General features: G+C 59.2%; 1 protein-coding gene across 1 annotated transcript; it reads right to left on the minus strand.

Moving 5' to 3' along the window:
• Window positions 1-4,356: 4,356 nt before the first annotated feature.
• On the minus strand, window positions 4,357-10,074 carry TRAF4 (TNF receptor associated factor 4). Its single transcript, XM_017832622.1, has 7 exons — window positions 9,932-10,074; window positions 7,101-7,152; window positions 6,688-6,792; window positions 6,451-6,612; window positions 5,967-6,128; window positions 5,738-5,893; window positions 4,357-5,382 (listed from the first exon to the last, which is right to left on the minus strand). Exons 1-7 carry the CDS (start codon window positions 10,072-10,074, stop codon window positions 4,750-4,752), a joined length of 1,413 nt encoding a protein of 470 aa, XP_017688111.1. The 3' UTR covers window positions 4,357-4,749.
• Window positions 10,075-13,192: the final 3,118 nt, after the last annotated feature.

A 13,192-nucleotide genomic window follows, 5' to 3' on the forward strand; every position in this document is an offset into this window, starting at 1 on the left:
AAACCCAATCTCCTGCACTCGCCACAAACCTGAGCATCAAAATCCCTCTGATGCCAAACTAACACTTTTCCCACTGTTCCCAGTGTTCCCCAGATACTATGGATATCTGGTTCCCTCATGCTTTTCACGGAATTTGGGCTAAACCTGTCAGCTTAGCCCAGCTAAACTGATCTGGGAAGAGCTGTTTGCCCACAGATGCTGCCCCATCCTGCTCCAACATCCAGGAATGCTGAGAGCAGCTGCTCCATCCATTGGAGCTCCAGGATCCTCCTCTCCTTTGACTTGGAGTTTCTTCGGTATCTGGTTTCTTCATCCATCCCCCTAACAGGAAGAATCTTTTCTGCAAGGAGTTTTTAGGAGACTTTCTCATCATCTCTGCAGCCAGTTGGACCTGTTGACTGGAGTAAAAATCTGTGGACAATGAGCCAGCAGGGACTTGGTGTGAGCAGCTGCTGCTTCCGCTGAGGATTCACCTACAGCCACAGCTGAGCTGGAGGCTTCAAGTAAGATCCAGCCTTTTAAAACTTCTTCTTTAGGGCCAAATATTCCAAAACTTTTGACCCAAGTTGGGCAACACCCCGATGTTCTTTGCGAACTCCAGCAGCTCTGTCATCTCGTGATGAGGCTGTTTAGAAAGGAACAATGCTGTGGATGCTGCAAAAAAAAATCAGAGCTGGAAAATGTCCTGCTCAGTGCACGGTCCTGGGGCGTCCCAGGAGTGGAGGAGCCAAAGGAAAGGGTCATGTTGCTGTCAGCTCCTCAGGTCTGAGCTGGAGGAGCACGTGTTGGACATATTCCAGCAAGAGCCGCCTTTCAGGTGCTCCTCAGTGCTCAGCAGAGCCAAATTGCAATGAAATTACTGGAGTATTTTATCTGCTTAGTTTCAGTTAATTTCAAAGCAATTGGGTACAGCCCATTGACTCTGCTGGGGTGGCTGCAAGCCTGAGAAACGCACTGACATTGAAGTGAAATAGCACCAAAAAACTACTGTAAATCCTTGTAAACCTTCACTGCCCTCAAACCCCTCAGTCCTGGGGGGGCAAAGGGCTGGAGAGGTAGGGGGCCTGGGCCGGTCTTTAATAAAGGATGTTCAAAGCAAATTTGACTCACATTTTTCTCCCTGTACAGTATCAATGTCTGGTTTTGCTGCCTTGGTGAAGAGGCCTCGAGGATCAGCACAAATCGAGGCTCTATGGCGTGAACAGATGAAGCGGTTTTGCCAAAAATCCTCCCTGTCTGCATCCCAAAGGTGTCAAAAGGATTTGATGGTTAGTTAGATAAGGGCATCTCCACTGTGGTTGGGGTCTTAGACAAGCAAAAGTCCAGCCCCTGCCCTCCAGGTGGGGTCTCCCTCGATATTTGGGGTATTTAATATGGTTTTCCTCTCTGGCTTGAGCACCTTTTGAAATACCTTCCGAATAAACCTTCAAACCAACAAGTTTCCAGGAAGTTTATTTTAAACTTGATACATGAGGCTAAATTTAGTAGCAAATCAATTTGTCTTCCTCTCCTCCTTGAGCATTAAGAGCATCTCCTCCTCCCGCTCTGCAGCCCAGGCTTTGATGGGGATTCGCTCCCCCGTTCCCTGGGAACACGTGAAGGTTAAGAGGTGCTCGAAGATCAGACTGACATTTCCAGACGTGCCCAGGTACGCGGAGCTGGAGTGCAGTGCCCACCGGTGTCTGTGCCAGCACTGCCAGAGCGGCACCCAAAGGCAAATCCCACAGTTATGGCTGGAGATGGAAGGAAAAGGGAAAAATCAACCCCCCCAAAAAAAGCAGAGGGTTGGAAGTAGGTCCATGAGGTGGGGATGGGGCCAGCCCCAAGCTCCTGGGTTTGGTTTTGTCCTCCTTGGTTTCCTGGCACTGGGCTTTCCCTGAGCTAATCCAGGAGCTGCTGCCCAGGTTTCCTCCAGCATTGCTTCCTACAGCAGCTGGAACTTTTAGTTCCTAAATAATACCTGGATTTTGATTTTATTTTATTTATTTTAAGGTAAATGGTGTGACACAAGGGACTGCCAGTACCCTGCATGTGGCCTGGCAGGAGGGACAGGGCAGACCCTGTAGTCTGTGTGTGCACATGTGGATATGTGTGTATATATATATATATATATGCCTGGCAGGAGGGACAGGGCAGACCCTGTAGTCTGTGTGTGCACATGTGGATATGTGTGTATATATATATATATATATATACACATATATATATGCATATATATGCATATATATATATATATATGCACAAATAAAAATATATAAATAAAATGAATGCAATAAATACAAAATATAAAAATAGAAATATAAAATAATAAAATTTATGAATAGGTATCAAAGATGTATAATGTATAATGTATAATAAACATAAAATATATGTAACTAGATAAATAAAATTTATATAATATAAAAGTTATATAATATAAAATGTATATAAGATTTATATAATATAAAAGTTATATTATATATTTATATAATATAAAAGTTATATAATAAATACTGAGATATTCTATAATGCCATTGTATTTATATAGTTATATGTAATTTATTATATAATATTAATATAATATATTAACATGGTATTATATAATAGAATACATAAAGTATTAACATTTTAAAATATTTTAAACGTATTATATATCAAATGTATATGTTAACTATGAAATAAAATATAAGCATAAAATACATAAGAATAAAGTGTATATGATTAATATACATTATAAGACTATAAGTCGCTATAAACACTATGTCATACCGATGCTCCCCTCCCCTTCCCTTCCCCTCGCTCATCGCTCGGTCCCCGCGGTGCAACCTCCGGTACCGGAGCGGCTCCTGCACTCACCGCGCGGCGGAGCCACCGAGCCGAGCACGGGGCACCGGGACGGGCTGGAACTGAGCCCTGGGATGGGCTGGAACTGGGCACCAGTATAGGCTGATACTGGGCACAGGGATGGGCTGGAACTGGGCACTGTGACGGGCTGGAACTGGGCACCGGGAGGAGCTGGCACTGGGCACCAGTTTGGGTTGGCACTGGGCACTAATATAGGGATGGCACTGAACACCAGTACTGCCTGGTACTGGGCACCAGTTTGGGCTGGCAGTGGGCACCAATATGGGCTGATACTGGGCACCAGAAAGGGCTGGCATTGAGCACCAGTTTGGGCTGGCACCCAGCAGTGGACACTGATACAGGGATGGCACTGGGCACTACTACGGGCTGATACTGGTCACCAGAATGGGCTGGCAGAGGACTGGCAATAGTCACCAGTTTGGTCTGGCACTGGGCATCAATACAGGCTAGCATGGGTCACCAGTACGGGCTGGCATGGGCCATCAATTTGAGCTGGCACCAGTATGGGCACTGGGCACCAGTATGGGCTGGCACTGAACACCAGTACAGGCTGATACTGGGCACCAGTTTGGGCACCATTATGAGAGAACTGTCCATCATTAGGGGTTGGCACTGGGCACCAGTTTGGGCTGGCACTGGGCACCAATACAGGCTGATTATAGGCACCAGTTTGGGCACCAGTATGGGTAAGAACCACCCATCATTATGGGCTGGCACTGGGCAGTGGTGTGGGCTCATACTGGGCACCACTATGGGCAAGAACTGGGCACCAGTACAGGCTGGTACTGGGTACCAGCACGGGCAGGAGTATCGCCCAGTTCCCCAGGGTCACATTGCGCTGGGACCTGCCCAGGGGACATTCCCGAGGGGATAACAGTGTATGGGGACACCCGTCAATGCTGCCCCCCCAGCCCAGCCAGGGCCGCGGGGTGCAGCTAATTAGGGGCTAATTGTGTTAAGCCAGGGCTGCACTAATGCAATTGTGGGATTATCCTGCAGAGACAGCGACCCCCCATTGTTGCCAGGGTGATTTGGGGGAGTTCAGAGACATGCACCTGGGCCATGATCCAGCCAGACCCCCCCGGGCCTACCCTAGTGCCCCCACTCATTGCCCACCCACCCTGCTGGGGATCCCGGCCTTTCCAGGGGCTTTAATTGCCCCAGGGCTAACGAGGGGCTGCTGGTGCTGGGAGGGGGTGTGGGCTCTTCAGGTAAACAGCACCCCGGGGCTGGCGACCCCCCCACCCCCGGCACATCCCTGCTGATGGTGATTACCGAATTAACCGGCTCCATCTGAGCCCGTCTGCTGCCGGGATGTGGGTCAGGGATTACCCCCCTCTGTGCCCCCCAGCCCAGTCCCTGCCCTCCCTGTCCCCTGCACCCACAGCTGCACAGGGAGCACCCCAGTGCTGGGGATGGGGGTCCTGCCATCCCGATCCTGGCAGGCAAAGGAAGGAGGTTCAGGCGGCCGTAATAAATACAAGAAAACTTTATTGAAAAAAAAAAGAGGTGGGAAGGGGGCAACGGCCCCGGCTTGGGGAAATAAATAACAACCTGGGGAGCACCAGCTTACAAAATATGGCTCTGGGCAGTGGGGTCCTGCGGGGTCCCCAGTGAGGCTGGCAGGGGCTGTTGGGTGCCCCAGTGAGAGGCTTGGGGGGCCCAGCCCCCCGGCACCCCCGGGCACCTGAGAAGGGGCTGCCCCCAGGGGGCAGCTGGGGCTGCCAGAGCGTCCCAGCCCCAGCAGGGACATGGGAGCAGCCCCATCCCTGCCTATCCTGAGAGCCACCACTGCGCCACAGCAGCGTCCCCAAGCCGGGAGCACTGACTGCGGGCAGGGGCTCAGCACCACTTGGGGCACCCCTGGGTGGGCGCCCCACTCACATCCTGTCCCCCCTCAAAGGCTCAGGCCAGGATCTTCTGGGGGATCTCCACCGAGGCTTTGATGAAGATGGCATTATCCCGCACGTAGTTCCGTTTCCTGATGTCCTCGTGGGAGATGAACTTGGGGTAGCCGAAGCCCAGGGTGCTCTCGTCCAGGGAGCTGCGCGAGGCTCCCGGCTTCTGGAAGTTTTTCCAGTTGGGATCGGGATGGAAGGTCTCGGTGATGTGCTGGGGCTTGGAGAGCGAGGGGTCGCTCTGGTCCAGCAGGGAGAAGGTGACGCGGTAGGAGAAGGGCCACTCCAGCAGGTTGTCGTACTCTCCCGGCAGCACACGGATGTAGACGGAGAGGTGGCTGCTCTCCCCGCTCCCGTTGCCGTTGAGGAAAGCCGAGACCTGGAGCTTGTAGCCGTACTTGTGGGTGTAGAAGGGGGGGCTGAAGAACTCGTAGTTGCTGCGGGCTTTGGCCTCCTGCAGCTTGCGGGCGTAGTCGGCGATCTTCCAGATGAGGGTCCCGTCGCTGCTCACTGACAGCTCCTCCATGTCACGCCGCAGCTCCAGGATCTCCTGCCGCTGCCGGCTCACCAGGGCACACACCATGCCCAGGTGTGCCTTGGTGCTCTCCTCCAGGTGCCGACCCATGGCCAGCTTGGGGCACTGTGGGGACAGTGGGATTGTCAGCGGGGACATTGGGAGATGGCACGAGACAGGAGGGAAAGGTGCCATGGAGATGGGGGTGCTGGAGCAGGAATTTGTAGGGACACAGGGGTGGCTCAGGGACACCTGGTTGGGATGGCATGGGGACACTTGGGTGGCAAAGTGACACGGGGTGAGGCAGGACAAGGATGGGGATGTCATGGAGCCACATGGATGGGACAGAAGAGAACCAGCTCAGGGGACGGGACAGATAGGGCAGGAGTGGTGTGGGGATGTTGTGGAGCACAGGCACAATATGGTAGGGAACGACACCCCATGAACCCCCAGGGCAGGTTGGTCACAGGGACACACTCACCCGGTGCTTGCAGCCAGCCTCCTTGAAGGGGCACAGCAGCATGGCAGTGTTGCAGCTCTCCTTGAGGTGGGTGGGCACGTCCTCCCGGGGGATGCTGGGTGTCCCACACTGGTTGGGGCACGGCACAGGGTACCGGGGACACTGGTACTGGTGGTTCTGGGGAGGCAGAGTGGCTGTCAGCCAGTGCTGGGAGCCAGTGGGGTGAGGGTCCCCATCGGCCCCATCTCACCTGGATGGTGTCGAAGACAAACTCCTTGGAGCAGTAGGTGCAGGGCTGGGTGCGCTTGGGGCACTCGGCCAGGGCGTGCTGGGACAGCAGGCGCCGCATCATGCGGGCCCCACACTTGTTCTCGCAGTACACACTCTCCTGGGGACACGTGCCCTGGTGGCCCTGGGGACCATGACAGCATCGTCACCCTCTGTCTGCCCTCACCAGCCAGCCCTGCCAGGGATGGGGCCATACGGTGCCCCTATGGCCAGGGTCACAGGGACCAGGAGCCCACATGTCCATGTCCCCACAAGGCTGTTACACTCATGATGTGCCTCCCATCCAGGCTCTGTCCCCATGCCCAGGTTGTATCCTCCATGGTTTCCCTCACAAGGCTGTGTCCCCCATGGCCAGGCTGGGCTTCCCACAGTGTTCCCGCCAGGCCAACCCCATGGCTGTGTCTCCCATAGTGTCACCCCCTGCATGCTGCCCCCCTGTTGCCCACCTCAAAGGCCTCCCCAGTGAAGTCACTGGCGCAGAACTCGCACTTGACCCGGCGCTTGGGGCAGCCGTGCTGGACGTGCTCGGGCAGGTCGCGGCGGCTCAGTTTGGCGCTGCACCGGTTGGGGCAGGGGATCACGTTGAAGCCACAGGTGCTGAGATGGGCCTGCGGGGCATAGGGATGGTGAAGGAGGGCCATGGGACAGAACCTCGACCCTCACCCCATCCTGCCGGCCCCTACCTGGAGGTGCTTGATGAGCCCGCTCCAGCGACAGCCCTCCTCGCTGTGGATGCAGCGGATGGCCAGGCTCAGCACCTGCGCCTCCAGCTCCGGGTCGGGGTAGATCTGGGGGGGTAACACAGGGACTTGAGCTTCCTGCACCAGGCTGTGGGCACACAGACCCCCAGCACAGCCTGGCTGGGAGCCGTGGGCACTCAGCCCGGGGCCGGATCCCCCACTGGCACAGCAACAAGCACCCTTTGTCGGGAGCGGGTTTCCGCTCCCCGGCCCCGCAGCACAAAGGGCTCTTGCTTCCGCCTGAGTGCCTGTGCCAGCCCGGCGTGGCTGTGCCAGGCGCTGTTTAGAGCCTTGGGACGGCGCCTTGGCGGAGATGTCACCTTGGAGGGAGGTACCCATCCATGTGCCAGGCTCACCTTGGCGTAGTCCAGGGGCAGCTGGTCCTCCGGGCACTTGAAGACACCTTCGCTGCAAGACACAGAGGGGTCAGGATCACTCAGGGATGGGGAACAGCACCAGTGACACAGACACAATATCCCATCGGGTCCTCGCCATCCCATCCCAGGACACTGGCGCTGTCCCTCCACCCTCCCCGTACCAAATCCAGCCACGACCCTGGGGGAGCTGCAGCTCTAATCCCGCTCCATCTGTCTGAGCTGGGAAATGCTACGGCCAGACACCCCCCCAAGGCAACCCCCGCCCCCCCGGGCGGGCACGGCGGCCCCCGTCCCCAGGGGCCTGGGCCAGCCGCTGCTCGTGGCACCATCTGGAGCCCCGGCAGCCCCTCGCCTGCCCCGGCCCCTGGGATTAAGGAGGGTGCCGGCGGCTGGCCAGGATGGGGCCGGCAGGGGACGGGGCTCCCACAGCCCCAGGTGCTGGGGCCCAGGGGAGGTGGGGGAGGGCAACAGCTGGGCACCAGATGTGCAGCCCGGATGTGTGGCCCTGGGGCTCTCCCTCCACAGGAAATGGCCCCATCAGCCATCGTAGTGAGCCAGGACAGGGACAGGCAGCCACCCCAGAGGGGTCCCCATCATGCTGGGCCCCCAGGATGGGGTGCTCCTCCAGAAGGCTGTCCCTCAGCTGGGAAGGGCCCTGCTCAGCCCTGAGCTGCAGAGTGGCAGTGTGAGGTGGAGATGGGGATGGAGCCAAACAGGCAGCCCGGCCTGTGACACCGCTCACCAGGAGCCACCATCACCTCTGGTCCCCACACCACCATGCCTGGGAACAGGTGAGGGTGTCCACGTGCCATCCCTGATGGACACTGGGGTGGGAGACCACAGGTGCTGCCTACAGGGACACGCAGCAGGGACAAACAGGGACCTTGTGGCTCTTGTGTCCCTGGATGAGGTTGCATTGCCTGCACAGCTCCTGCCTGTCTAATGACCGAGTGCCCTTGGCAGGCGTCGGCGTGGCCTCGACTGGGGCTGCCAAGTGGATGCGAGACCTCGGGACAGAGCCAGCTGTGCTGCCTGGCACACGCTGGCCTGGGATGGCCTGGGCATGGCACTGTCATCTCCCCTGCGGCCACTAGCCCTGTGCTGGGGGTGCAAGTGACCCCCAGGAGCCCCAGCTCAATGCCGTGGGGTGTGATTCATGCAGGGCACGGCTGCATTCAGCCATGCCACGTATTTGCTCTGTTTACTGCAGGTGGTTCCGTGGGAGTCATCAGGCATCTACCAAGATAAGGTGCCCTAGGACAGGGTCGGGCACCCATCCCTTTCCAGGGAGCCTGTGGGTGGCATTGCCCAGCGGCTGGCATTGCCTTGGAGCTGGCATCACACCTTTCCAGGGCAGTCAGCCATATCTGCACCCTGTGCATGGTGTTGGGGTGCTGGGGCTGGGGGGGGAAGCGGGACAATGACCCGAAGCCAGCGCCTAATCCCCGACAAAGCCTCCCCATTCCTCATGCTTGGCCGGGCAGGGAATGTGCTGAGGCAGCACCCAGGAGGACCGTCCTTGCCTCTGACCTTCACGGCGTGTTGGGGCACAGCGAGGTGACAGGGTGGGGAACCCCGGCACCCCCCAGCACCCCCCTCCCGGCACCGCGGTGGGGCTGGACGGCTCAGTCCAAGAGATGCCCAAACCTGATCCGGTGAAAACGGGGTGTGCTCGGTGAGGGGCCCCTGTGTCTGGCTGTCCCGGTAGAACGGAGGTGCCGGCGGAAGGGGTGCGGAGGGGGGGCAGGGAGCAGATGCGTTCTGACACGTGCCCCGGGGAACGCCCGGTTTCGTAGAAACTGGCCACGGTGTCTGTGGCTCCCGGGGACCGTCCCGGGCGAAGGTCGCCCCGGCGGGGAAAGGTGCAGCCGGAGGCGGCAGCGGAAACCGGGGCCCAGAGTGACGCTGGTTATCGCCCCGGGGGAGCACGAGCATCCCCTCGCCGAGCCCTGGGGGGACCCCCGGCACCGCAGCGAGTGCGGCGGCCCCGAACCGGGGCAGCACCGGCCTCGCACGTGCCCCCGGGCTGCCGGTACCGGTACCGGGGGTCCCAAACCGCGCGGGTGGGAAGAGGCCCCGGCTCCTCGCTCCCAGCGAGCACACACGGACGGGTTGGGCTCCCTCCTGGGCGCGGGGGCACCGGGGTGGCCGGACCCCTCAACACACACACACACACACACACACACCCCGGTCGCTTCCTCCGGCGGGGCCGGGGCAGGAAGGGGTTAAGCTCGAATCTCGAAACTCGCCGCTCCGGGCTTTACCGGGCCCTCTTCTTCCTCCTCCTCCTCACCGAAAGGGGCCACGGGCCGCTGCACCCCGCAGGCGGCTGTCACAGCCTGGGCGCGCCCCGCACCCCCTCCCTGGCCCGGGGCACCACCACGCAACCCGCACCTTTCCCCGGCCCGGGGCATCTTGGGACGCCCTGCACCTTTCTCGGGGCACCGCGCACCCCCGAGCACCCCGCACCTTTTTCCAGGGCACGCCGCAGCCGCTCCCCGGCCCGGGACACCCCTCCCCGGGGTACTCGCATCCCTACCCAGGCCCGGGACATCCGCACCCCCGTGCTCCCCTCACTCCGGCCCCGCCCGGGGCCCCCCGCACCCCTCTTTGGAGCACCCCGCACCCGCGGGCACCGCACCCCTGGGGCCGGCGGCGAATTGGGGGGGGGGGAAGCACCCGTCCCCCCCCGGGGTGCGGGACCCCGCATCCGGCGGTGCGGGGATGGGCGGCCGGGGTGCCCCACGGTGGGAAGGGGTGCGCGGCGCGACGTCAGGTCGGGTCGTCCGTGACGTGCTGCGGGGTCTCACCTGAGGAACTCCTGCAGGCAGGTGTCGCAGAAGCGGTGGCCGCAGGTGGAGACGCGGACGGGCTCCCGCATGGGCTTCCCGCAGAGCGGGCACAGCACCCGCCGCCGCGGCCGCTCCAGCAGCTTGTAGTCGTAGCCCGGCATCCCGCCGCCCCGCGCCCGCCGCCGCCCCGCGCCCGCTCGGCTCCGCGCTCCGCGCCCGGCTCCGCCCGGGGGCCGGACGGGGCCGGACGGGGCGGTGGGATCGGCCTGAGCCCGCCCCTGCGCCCCGGGCCGGGGGACGGCACCGCCACCGCCTCCCGCCCGCGCCCCGCCTCCCCGCCTCAACGGGGGGGGATGGAGCGGTCCTGGCACCCCGGGGGCTCGGAGAGCATCACACTGGGGACAGACAAGGACTGGGGGAGCGTCACATCGGCGGCAGCCCCTCCAAGGGGCTTGGGGACCATCACGCTGGGGACAGCCACCTTGGGGACTTGGGGAGCACCCCACCGGGCACAGCACCCCCGGGGGGGTTGGTACCCACCACGCTGGGAACAGTCATCTCAAGGGCCTGCGACCCACTGCACTGAGGACAGCCACCCCAGGAGGTTGGGGAGCATCAACATCACATCGCACACGGCCACCCTGGGGGCTTGTGCACAACCTGCAGAGCCCCCCCATCACTGCAGCCTCCCCTGGCCCAGAGCTGGGCTCCTGGAGCACACACTGCTGTCCTCACTAACCCTGTGTCTCCTTCTTTACTCGGGGGTGCCCCAGGGGTTTCACTCTCCTGCAGGCAGCCTGGGGCCACAGTTGTGCCCCTGAGCAAGGCTGGAGGTGAGATACAGCTCCCAGACACCTGCCACAGAGAGCTACTTGTGTCCAGCCATCACCCACAGCAGGACATGGAGGGGCTGCCCTGAGCCCCCCACTCTACGGGCATGGGGGGACACACAAGCTCCCGTGGCTTTGTCTTGCTGGGAGCTCATGCCCCAGGCTGCAGCCATCAGCAACCCTCCAGCCACGGTTTGTAACAGAGCAAAAGCCTGGAGGAGGGAGAATAAAAGCAAATCTGTCTAGCTCTAGCCCCCTCATCACTCTTTCAGAAATCAGAGCAGCATATGGGAGTATTTGCCCCTTTCCCCAGAGATGGAGCTGAGCAGATGACAGGCTGTGAGCATGTGTTAGTCCCACCAACGCTCACTCCAGCCAGCTTCCCATTAAGGGCAGCAGTTGCTCCAGACCCAAATGTTAGCAGTTTTCAATTAGCAAATGGCAGAGGAGAGGGATTCCTGGGGGACACGCTGAGCAACTCGAGCTCTATCACTTGTCACTCAAGGAGCTCACGTTACCCTTCTCCCTGAGAGGCTCTGCTTAAAATAAAACCCTCCAGCAGCCCGAGGGGAAGCAGGCAGCCCGCCTGTTTGCTGCCAGAGCTGCCAAGGAGAGGATGGGGGGCTGATTTCTGTGGTTACCCTGAGGGGTGGCAGGTTGTCCTGCCACAGCCTGAGCTGCAACGGGGTTTTAGCTCCCAAATATCAGGGAAGCTTGTGTTGGTGTACACTGAACATGAACAGTCATGGCAGGGGATTTTCTGAGGGAGGTGAGTAGCTGGCAGCCTGCTTGGATGGTGGAGAGCACTGAGCTAAACTTTAACCAGCTCCCAGCGAGCCTGGAAACCCAACATGTAAAAACAAGTGACGGTGGGCAACTGTACAGGGAGCAGTGGGGTGCAGCAGGTACCTCGAGCTGGGGTTGAGGTGCTCCCCAGCCAGGTTTGCTCAGGGCTGTGACCCCCAAGGGCAGGATCTACCAGCAGCCACATGGTCCAGCTGGTTCTGCCACTACGTGCCAGCATGCCCTGGAGCCAGGCTGCCTCCAACAAGAGATAGGCACTATCCCAGACACTGTCCCTGACATACTATGACCTGGCCCTGACTAAAAACTGTCCCTGGACACAGTTATGAGACAAAGTTCAGGCCAAAAGGACAAGGCCCTTGGCATCCCGGGGGGTGATGGGACTCCTGGTGTTTCTACCACCAAAGACAGGACACATCAGTCCTGTAAGCTCAGACAGCCTGTGCCTCCGATGACAGGCATGAAACACCCGACTTTTATCATTATTTACTGCTTCTCTTTGATGTTTTTAAAATTATTCTTCCCTAACCTCACTGAAGAGCATCTCTGCTAATTAGCCAGGAGCTGACAAAGCCATCAGAAGGTGCTGGCTGTGCCGGCAGGGCGGCTGGGAGGTGTCAGACCCTGCAAACAAAGATCCCTCCTTTTCCCCTTTCCCTAAGGAAAGCCCTCCCCGCACTCAGCATCACAGCCAGGCATTTGTCTCACACAAAGGCGACACTCAGGGCAATTCCCTTTGTGGAGGCGATATGTTCCCTGTCCCCTATGATGGGTCACTCCTTGAACCCATCTGGGCTTGGAGAGGCCTCTTGTCCTCTTCCCCAGCCTCTCCCTGGCCTGCACTCCTGCTCCATCCCTCCTCCTTGTATTTAACTTAAACTGGAGGGACAGAAAACTGACGCTCTGGCTTCTAAAGAAGTTAAGGTGGAGTGTTTTGCCCCAGGGAAAGGAGTGGGGAGAGTCCTCTCCCTGCTTCTGGGGCCTGCCCAGGGAGGGCGGGGGGTAAGGGAGTGAGGCGGCTGGACAGACGGACGGCAGCCGCACCTTCTGCCAATTCTGCCAAGCCTCGTGGGAATGAGGATACGACCTCGACAGAGGTGCTGGAATCAAAACAAATCAGCTCTGGGATCAGCAGGCGGTTTGGGCTGTTTCCTGCTGACAGCAACAGCCCCAGGTCAGCGGGATCTTACTGGGAATAGGGACAGCTTTTCCCTGGGTGACAATGGCCAGAGGGGACCCACACCAGGATGCACAAAAGGGGACAGGCAGCCTCATCCCACACCTCCCCTTCTCGCTCCCCTCTGGCTCTGCCTTCCTTAGCAGGAAGAGCCACAGGGACACGGCTGATCCACCACCAGCTCCACAGAACACGGGAACAAAACAAGGATAAAGGGAGAAGCCCTGAGACCTGCAGATTTCACCAGGAGCTTCTGCAGGGAAACAAAGCGGCAGACGTGAGGAATGCAACTGGCCTATTTGCCCAGGCTGCTCTCTGCCTCCGGCAGTGCGGACATGCCTCAGCTTGTCGTTTCAGGAGCTTTTGTTGCTCGGGGCTGGGGGCCTCTTTGTTTCCTTTACCCTTTCGCCAGGCTTGGTCACAGCCCGGTATTAAATTATTCAAATCATCTCGCTGGGCTTCACAGCT

Source organism: Lepidothrix coronata, unplaced genomic scaffold, assembly GCF_001604755.1.
Source record: "Lepidothrix coronata isolate B3197 unplaced genomic scaffold, Lepidothrix_coronata-1.0 Scaffold203, whole genome shotgun sequence".
Lineage (NCBI taxonomy): Eukaryota > Metazoa > Chordata > Aves > Passeriformes > Pipridae > Lepidothrix > Lepidothrix coronata.

What these genes read in the sequence shown, in the direction of transcription:
- TRAF4 (XM_017832622.1), bottom strand. Translation starts at nt 10,074, where the DNA reads ATGCCGGGCTACGACTACAAGCTGCTGGAGCGGCCGCGGCGGCGGGTG. An exon ending in GGCTCATCAAGCACCTCCAG is followed by an intron (nt 6,613 to 6,687) that starts GTAGGGGCCGGC and finishes TATGCCCCGCAG; the next exon opens with GCCCATCTCAGCACCTGTGG. An exon ending in TCACTGGGGAGGCCTTTGAG is followed by an intron (nt 6,129 to 6,450) that starts GTGGGCAACAGG and finishes CATGGTCCCCAG; the next exon opens with GGCCACCAGGGCACGTGTCC.